General features: G+C 39.4%; 1 protein-coding gene across 1 annotated transcript in view; it reads right to left on the bottom strand.

The window, feature by feature from the left end:
- Positions 1-511: 511 nt before the first annotated feature.
- The window catches only part of LOC119649346, a 136173-nt gene continuing 126633 nt past the window's right edge, over positions 512-10051 (bottom strand). The window contains exons 6-7 of the mRNA XM_038051454.1: positions 9460-9687; positions 512-1092 (exon numbers count right to left, since the gene is read on the bottom strand). Coding sequence (XP_037907382.1) covers positions 961-1092; positions 9460-9687 — 360 coding nt within the window. The 3' untranslated portion in view covers positions 512-960. The remainder of the gene's footprint in view (positions 1093-9459; positions 9688-10051) is intronic.

Raw genomic sequence — 10051 nt, 5'->3', positions numbered from 1 at the left:
GGTAGTGCAGCAAAGTCCATGTCTTCATTCTCAAGGAACTTCGCCTTCTTTTGCATTACCTGCCTCTGTTGTCGGTCGGGGATCTTTCCTGTCATGGTGTTCAGCCAATAAGGAACTGATTTCACATACTGGTATTAAGCCAATTGGTTCCAAATTTAACGCTCCGCCTTTCCTGGTGTCGTTGGAGGAAAAAGGGCTGCTAGTCAGGATTTAGCCTGTACCCCCCCCCCCTTCCCTCCTTCTGACAAACCTTATTTTTACATTTTATGGAAGACTTAGGCGATAATTTCAAAGTGGGTTTGAATTTCTCTCATGATGAGAATTTTCCTAGCTGTATGTGGTAGGTGCGGGCTTTCCATTAAAATAGCTGCTAGTCGGGGGTGGATTCGAAGTCAACGAGTTCTTCACATTTAACAACAACGTTTAATATGAATGATATATTAGGAATCAACCTAAGGGTGTAACACAACGAGGAGACAGTAGAAAGAAGGCAACAATTTAATTTCGAATTTTCAAAATCTTCACATTTTTATTAAGTAAATACATCCAGAATCAATGCAGCAAAGCTAAAATAATATAACCAAATTAGACGAAAAGAAAAAGAAAACATAACTTAAAACAATAATGCTACGATTAATTTTTTTCATTTTCCGTTATCATCTAATTGTAAAGTTAGTTGATAATAAATACACAAAAAACACAATGGAGCCTAAGCTCAATAACTAAGTAGTCAAGCCGAGAAAAAAGTTTACAGAATAATAATTAACAATAAAGTAAATACATTGAATAAACAGCTGAAAAGGGTTAATACAGTATAATTTTCAGGCAGCTCATCAATCAATCAATCCGTAAAATTCTAAACTACTCCGATAAATTGTAGGTTGGCAATGTTTGCTATTTTTTCGTTATCTTATTTCGCTTCGATATGCTGTAGTCTCGTGGTTTCCGTAGAGGGAAAAATCAGGTCCTTGATAACATTCCATTTATCATTATATTCGCTAATGCGTTACGCCTCTTTCGCCAGGCACCCATCCCTTGTGAGTGGTATTGTAATTGGGTGTACCATTGTTTGGTGCGAGTTCCGTCCTCCGCCTGAAAATAAGAATAAAATCAGTAACGCAAAAAGTCCAATGTGGTTAAAAATGTCTAAAAAAACTAGGAAGGGTTGTTACAATAATTACAGGAACTATAAACCTCCACTTAAATTCATCAGATATGTCTTTCTCCATATATTAGGGTATCATCCCTACAAAATCCCTAATATCTCCTCTCTTCAGGCTCATGCAATCAAATGCACTACGTCAAAGACGGCCTTACTTAGAATGCAATTCCGAACTCCTGTCAATCTTGAATTCCGACGAAGCTGTTCCATCAGATACATGTCCTTCCATTATAAACGCATTCATACTTTCGTGTTACGAGTCAACATTGATGAACGCATTCACCGTACGCATCATCCACAAAGTGCCTTCTACAGAAATGAAAGGAGAATTGATTCGAAGGTGGCCAGGAGGTAGACTTCAAACAGCTTCCTCAATTAGAATCTATCAAAGTTATCTGTTTCTGAGAGGACTTTCGAGCAGTATTGTCGCTGCTGGGAAATTAAATTTACTTCTCTGTTTGTACCATGCCACGACCAGTTTCCCATAACAGAGTAGAGTTGTTGTGTCCTCTCAGCATTTGTGTATGCTGAACTTTTGGTTTTTCCTCTTAATTAATGAAAGGATATGAGAGAAGGAAAGGATGCAATAGATAACATACATTTTTTCTAATTCAGAGAGGGATGATTTTCATGACGAATTATATTGAGAAATAGATAACCAATCCATGAGTAGATGAAGAATATAAAAAACATCAAAAAAGTTAATAATTAGAACATGACCTCAAACTAGAAATGGAAGCAGAGGATAATTACGGAACAACCGCCCAAAACACAAAATTCCTTCCGTCACCACCAAGGATCATATCAGTTTTATGAAACTACGCCTTGTATTCATCATCAACGGCGCAACAACCTGTATTCGATCTAGGCCTGCCTTAATAAGGAACTCCAGACATCCCGGTTTTTGGGCGCAAGTCCGATATCCCTAAAAACTGCCTTTCGCACTAGCCTACGCCATCATTCTATCTCAGGCAGGGTCTGCCTCGTCTTCTTTTTCTACCTTAGATATGCTGGCTGGATCATCCTCATCCATACGGAAAACCTGTTGAGCCAGATTTTATCCACAACCAGGCGGTCCAGGTATCGCTCATAGATTTCGTCGTTATGTAGGCTAAGGAATTGTCATCCTCATGTAGTGGGCCAACAATTCTTCAGAGGATTCTTCTCTCGAACACGGCCAAGATTTCGCAGTTTCTTTTTGCTAAGAACCCAAGTTTCCTAGGAATACATGAGGGCTGGCAAGATCATAGTCTTGTACAGTAAAAGCTCCGACGTTTCGGGCGAAACAAGTCTTGTAAGCTGAAATAGGCTCTGGTGCCAACAACCGTGCGCGGATTTCATCGTCATAGCTGTTATCGATTGTTATTTTAGACCCTAGATAGGAGAAATTTTCAACGGTCTCAAAGTTGTATTCTCCTATCTTCATTTTTTCATTCGACGAGTGCGATTCGATGTTGTTCGTTCTTTCGATTTTGGCGCTGAAGTTGGCACCATATACTGCGTCTTACCTTCACTAATGTGCAGCCGAAGATCTCGCGCCCGCTGCTCGATCTGGATTAAGGTAGACTGTACATCTCGGGTTGTTCTTCCAATGATGCAGCATCGGTTCTAAGAAAAAAAAGCTACAGCAGAAGTAGCACCACAAACGTCCTCATAATCAGTACACCTGATAGGAACTCGAACCAGAGCTGATAATTTAGCAATGGATCGTCTCCGTGAAAAAGAAATAGCAGAGCTCCGCAACCGACATAGGAACACTAATAGAGAATCCCCAGAGCGGACTCCAAAGCGCAAGAAGGGTAAAACACAAAAAGTGCAATCAGCAAACTTTCCCAGTAAAAGTCTATCAAACAATCAGGAGATATGCGTCAGTGACTCTACTTGGACTAAAGTAGAGCGAAAAGGTAGGCCACAAAAGAGGTCGCCCCCGATGCGTTGATTATAAAACAACAAGCGACCTGACATATGTGAAAATCTCACGGAAAGTGAAAAAAGACAGTTTCTTATTGGACACATGAACCGTATAAGCCGCACGCAGAAAGGCGATTTGCTTCTTGAGCTTAGGCCAGGGGAGAGTAAATCCCACCATTTACATAAGAAGATCGAGTTGTCACTGGGCAAAGTAGCGGAGGTAAAGGTTAGCCAGAATTGAATGCAAAGACCTAGATGAGATCACCACAAAAGTGGAGATCTGCGAGGCCTTAAAGACTCAACTCAGACTAGATTCGATCCTTGAGTCCAATGTGATAAGGCTCCGCAAAGCATATGGTGGTAATCAGACCACCACAATAGCCTCACCATTCGAAACAGCAAAAAAGGCTATTCCTGTTGGCAAAATGCGCGTCGGCTGGGTCAGCTGTCGATTGCGAGAACAGATATCGCCAAAGAGGTGTTTCAAATGCCTGGAATTTGGACAAATCTCGAGAAACTGTTCAAGCAAGCACGATAGATCTAAGTCGTGCCGAAGATGTGGAGAAGAAGGGCATATTGCCAAAGAGTGCAACGCGAATCCTAAATGCCTGCTATGCAGAGAAATACAGGAGGGTAACGTCGACCATATCACAGGCAGTTCCAGATGTCCGGCGTTTGAAAAGGCGATTTCAGTTTTTCGTAAATGAAGTTCCTACAGCTAAATTCAAACCATTGTCAGGCAGCTCCGGAACTGCTCTCACAAAGCGTGCTGGAAAATGATATTGATGTTCCCGTTATATGCAAATATTACAAAGGCTTTCACAGTAGTGTCTTTGTATCAGACAGAAGCGGCAAAGCGACAATCTGGACTTGCGGAAACCGAGCGATCCAAAATACGAGCAATAGGCCAGAAGACGGATTCACACGAGCTAAGGTAAGTGGCATTCACATATTCAGCTGCTACGCTGCCCCGAGCCTCACGCTAGATGAATTCGTACTGATGGTGGAAAAATTAGCTTCCGAAGCAAGCTGCCACAACCCAATAATAATAGCTGGCGATTTTAACGCTTGGGCCGAAGATTGGGCTAGTCGCGAAACAAATGCTAGAGGCCGCATATTGCTCGAAGTATAATATTTTCACATTTGAATGTCGTTCTGGCAAATACTGGTGGCTTCAATACTTTTCGGAGGTGATAGACCTTACGTTTGTTAGCGATACATTACCTAAGGATCTCCAATGGCAGGTGAGCGAGGAATATACGCACAGTGACCATCAGGCTATCAGGCTATCATCTTTCAAAGCCAGTCCGAAACTAGTGCAAAAGCTAACCACAAGCCAACCTAAAACAAGCCCAAAGCCAGCCCAAAACCAGTCTAAAAATCAGCCCGATGCTAGTCCAAAACCAGCCAGGAGCCAAACGAAAGCAGGACCAAATCGAGCCCGATACTTGGCGTCGGCATCGGCAACTACCGCCACGACATGTACTACGAAGAGCACTAATGTTAGTTGATGCCATATTATAACATCACTTTTGTAATGGGATGATGCTACTTAATGTTCTGCTGCTTGGTGATGGGATGATGCTAGGTAATGGCATGATGCTTGGTGATGCAATGATGCTAGGTGATGGGATGATGCTTGGTAATGAGGTGACGCTTCGTAATGCGGCGATGTTGTAATGTTTATATCGCGCTCGCTGATGGCAATATCATAATTTAAAGTGATATCGCTTTGTAATATTACGTACATCACCTGCCCATTTCTAGTAGTTATGCTTGAGCAATAAGGAAGATAGGATGAAGAATTGCGTTTGACATCTGATTGGGTGCAAGAAGAACATAATACCCTATTGATAGAAAGAGCAGAGTTCCACCCCATACGGTCTTATTGTGTGTATCCCACCAAGAATGCAACGACATTCGACATTCTTAACAGTGAGAATAAATTGTGCCCAATTGGAGCGTCATCAGGCAGCGTTGAAGTAAAAAAAAACCTCCATCCTAGATGAATAGAGGCAATGACAAAGCCAGGTCCCACACTGTGGATCTCATTCAGAGGAAAATTGCAAAAGTTAGATTGACGGTAGTTGCTTCAACACCCATACTCCCCTTAACTTGTCCCTTCAGATAATTTACTAGTTTCGCTCTATGTTGGAAAATTTTCAATTTTTTTAACGAACACGCACTATGGATTTCTTCTTACCCAAGTCATCTGAATTTTGAAAAAAATAAGATTTTGTTGTTATCAGACCGGTGACAGCATTATTTTATTAGATTATTTTATTAGGCTAAAAATTTTATTAGATTAAAAATGAATATATTTTTTTTAGAACTTTGCTTAAAGAGTGAAGGATATTAATTCGTTTATGTTTTTGCTAGTAGAGGTTGAAGCATTAGAAAATTGATGAATGTCTTCTAATGACTTGGCAACCGGAGATGCACGATGTACACATCAGGATTGACGGTGTTGATCTATCCGAGAATCTGACAAAATTAGCGAAATTTTATTGCACAACGCCACCAGATAAGTATAACACTACTAAGCTTTGCCAAAGATAGTTGCTTGTATAAATCTGTGCTAGTCAAGCTTGGGTCGGTGCTCGACCACGCACAGGGAACTTTATGGTATAACTCGAAAATTCGAATGTCGTGACCAGGGATCGAAAAGCCACGACTGATCGGATTACGATATTATAGTATGCCTGTGGTTCCCACAACCTCGACATCACTGCGTCTAGCTTGAAGAATATGACCCCCAATTGATTTCGAGGAAGGTCGTTTATCTTAAGGAGGAGAAAGGGGAAAGAAAAAGGATTTTTTCTCACTTTAAAGGACTTAGGTAGTAGAATCCATGATTTACTAGTTATGCAAACAGAGTAAGCGTTTTAGACACAAGCATCTTACCCAAAGTTTGAACTAGGAAATGATGTAATAAGCGATGCTATACCGACCTTCAAAAAGCAGCAGGAAGTGAAAGGATCACAAATACTCGAATCTATTTTGGCATCTGCTATAAGTTTATTCAGTACCACAAAATATACACCGGCCCCATGATTCATTTGGGGAGATAGATAGAGTTCTCTAAGTGACTAATGCACCCAATATACAACCCAAATAAAATGCAATAAAAAACCTTGTATTGTATATTCGTTGATTTCAATACAAAGCTAGGTCGGGAAGTGATGCCCAGGTGGGTTCAACCTCCATAAAAGCACAAATGGGGACGGTCAGCATCATATCTACTTCAGAGTAGGTAGAGAATTAGTCATCATCTTCATATCCATTCCACGCCCTATCATCCATAAATAACCGCAAACATCACCTAATGGTCAAACCTACATAAATTAAGGAAACGCGCGAACTAAAAAATTTAACACCATCAGTATTAGGTATTAAGCCGACTTGTATGCCTCGGGGCTACTTATGCTCCTTAACGAGACTTACCGGCGGAAAATACTGCACAAATGAAAGCGGCATAGGAAATTTTATAAGAAAGATCAGACAGCTGATGAAACGGTAAAGGGCTGTCAAGGACGAATAGAAAGAAGCTTGCTTTGAAGAAGGATGTAATTATGCTACCGATAAGGAAACTGACACACACAAAACCTACTTTGAATGACCTGTATGAGCCAAATCTATAATGATTTTCAAAAAAGGAAAGAAAGGAAGAGGAAGGAAAAGAACAATGGATAAAGGGTTGACACATAATGAACTTCGAACTGCATATTCACCACTAGAGCCCCCCTTTTGGGTAAATTCCGAAAAATTATTGACGCCATGAGGATAGAGGCAACTCTTCAGGCACTAACTCAACTATCCTCGGCAAAGGAGCCTAGCCGAACGCAGCTACAAGTGCTGTTTGCTCCAAATATATTGATTCAAAAACTCGACATGGGTATGAATCATATCGAAGAAGAAGCCATGAGTTCAGCCGTTAATTATTCTAAGCTTAACTAAATTTTTTGTGTGTTTGCTGATTCAAGGAGCAGGGCCTCTGCCTAACGATGAAATCATCAATTATTTTTATAAAAAAGTGGATATTTAACCAATAAAGAATAGTACATTCAATAAAACGTAGAAGTTGCTCCTCGAAATTAGTGCGGTCTGCTATCAAGTGGATTGGCGCTCGGGACTATTCAATTTTCAAACAAACAAGCTTTCGTTTAGACTTAAACCAGCTTAAGTCTGAACTGCCGATGCTTCACTCAAAATTATTGATATCCATGTCGAACTTTTGAATAGGAATAGAAATAGGATCTGTAGCAGCTTTTGATCATGCTGCTTTGCAAGGAAAGGATCTGGCAGCGTCTGAAGAGTTAAGATAATATGAAACAAGTCGGGAAACCGGAAGCTAGACGCTTCAGGTATGAAAGGTTTTGTGTATTTCTTTTATGAAGCTATTTGAGTGTGCATTTGTCCCATTAGCATGTAGCACGTAAAATATACATATATTACGTGAAAATAGCCACTTTCAAGTGATATTGACATTCATAGTCTTGAATTTGCAGAAGAGCGACAGTTTTGGCCTAGTATAACTTTGTTAGTAATAGTGAGATTTTCACCAAATTTGACAAGATCATGCTCTATGCTGTAGTCTACATTGCTGAAAAATTTTGTGATTTTAGGATGGACTTAAGGGGGTTTTCCTGTCAATTACTAAAAATTATAATAATGTACTATTATTAACTTTATTTGAATAGGTATCGGTATGGAGAGTATTTCGGAGCCTAGGCACCATACAGTGGCAGCCCCCTGACTTTTTCCAGATTTTTCCTGTTGGGTAGTTTCTGAGAATGAGTTCGTTAAAAAATGACCACTTTCAACCCCCCGCACTCCCCACCTTTTCAACAAAAGTCAAAACTAAGACCGGCTTCGAAAAGTACTAACTGAGACCTTTTATTTGATACCCCACATGACTATATTTGATGGAAAAATTGGAAGAATTTACACCCCCCTTTTGCATGTATGGGGACCCCCCCTTAAATTCGTCGTAAAAGGATGTAAAACTCACTACATGCGTGAGCGTTCACAGTTCCCACACAGTTTACACAAAACCTTAAAAAGATGTACCACACAAACCGCGAATCCTTGATAAAAACCAATTTTGAAGTGGATAGTGACTAACGACATCAAATAGACTATACACGAAAACCTTAATTGGAACAGATCATAGACGAAAGACGTTGAAACATCCTAAGTGGTGACCAAACAAAGATTGACAGCAAAGATGGTTTTGCAGTGTGTTTGGTAATATTGCAAGAGCGTTATCTATTATGAGCCGCTGCCCAATGACAAAGCGCTGAATTCTGATATTTATTGTCAGAAATTGGATCGACTGAAAGAAATAATTGACTATAAGCGGCCAGTACTAACTCAATGGAAAAGACTTCGTATATTAGTACAGGAACGCCAAGCCTCACATGACCATGGAGATCCACCAGAAGTTTGGAGGGCTTGGTTGGGAGGTTCTTATATTACTATCTTACAGTCTGTATCAGGTGTCTAGTGATTACCAGCTTTTCTTCTCCATGTCAAATACCCTTCGGAGTGTGAAAATGACTTCAAATAAATATTGTAAAAAATAGCTCTCAGTTCGACACCGGAAAAATGGAATAAGGCCAAACAAATGGTTGCAACGTTATTAAATAAAGACACAAAATAAATAAAAATAATGCATTTCCTTCTCTTTCAACTAATATTTGAAGATCACAATCGACTCCTGATATCAAGCATTTTACTGTCGGCAGTTCGAAGCCAGACATTTTAGACTAGAAGCGAATAAAAGAGGAGCCAAATCCATGATGCAACTAAGAAAAAGACGCGAAGGACACAAAATATGAATTTGGTAGATTTTAACTTCGAAAAGGTTTCCAATTTGTTCTTCATTAATGGCTCACCAAAGAACCAAAAGGGTCCTTGTTCTCCAAATCGATACTAGATCAATTTTCAATGTAATGCTCAGTGCGCACGAAATGAATCGTTTGGAGGATAATAATAGATCTAAATCTACCCTAAGTTTACAAAATACAATAGCAATTATAAAACATATGTAGCTTATGAAAAACAAAAGTGAATAAATTCAAAATTATCACCATTTCTGGTTTTACGTCCACAGTTTTGAATAGTTAATTACATACTTTTCGACTAGATTTCTAGATAAATCTTAAGCAAAACTCAACAAACTAACAAATAAAAAAAAACTTTTTTACTAAAAAGAATTTATTTTCTTCCCTTTGCTTCTCAATCCACGATATATTGTTAAATCTAAAAGTACAGAAGCGATTTCCAAAAGAAAAGTCCTACTTCATAAAAGAGATACTTTTCGATTAAAGTCTATGAAAATGGTATCCCTACGTTAGAACTATTACCAACAAATCAGTACAAACCTTGAAAATGAACGTATCCTTTGATGAGATTTCATGCACCTCAAAGTAGTCGTCCCAATCTGCCTCTGTGCAAACGATACACCGGTCTAGATACAGTGGCTCTCTAATTAACGTATATCGTCCGCATTTTTCTTTTACCATCAAAAGAGCCGCTTCCCGGATGCCAGTATGCTTTGGAAAACTTAATTGATCAGCTATAGCCTTATCCGGTTTATAGGTGGCACTTGGCTGCGGAAATTCAAGGATGAGTTTAGTGTTATGGAAGAGAAAAGATAATGGAGTTTTGAAGTACAGTTGAAAATACATTTTCCGAGGGAAACATTATGTTATATGCACAATATTGAACGTTTGAAAAGGACGAATTTGAATTCGAATACGATATTGTTTTTCCGAGCTGGAAAAAAACTCCGATTTTCACGCAAAATTGGAACTATTTTCATTGGCGTTATCCAACCGGATTAATTACTCACAAATTGATTACCATAGAAAAGAACAAATGAAATGAACTAAGGAAATTTATTCGGAACTAACTGTGCCTGCAATGTCCGATATTTCCGGCCAGTCGTCCTGTCCCGTACTGAAACTTACGAAT

Source organism: Hermetia illucens, chromosome 2, assembly GCF_905115235.1.
Source record: "Hermetia illucens chromosome 2, iHerIll2.2.curated.20191125, whole genome shotgun sequence".
Classification (NCBI taxonomy): Eukaryota; Metazoa; Arthropoda; class Insecta; order Diptera; family Stratiomyidae; genus Hermetia; species Hermetia illucens.
This window is presented reverse-complemented; position numbering and strand designations above follow the sequence as displayed.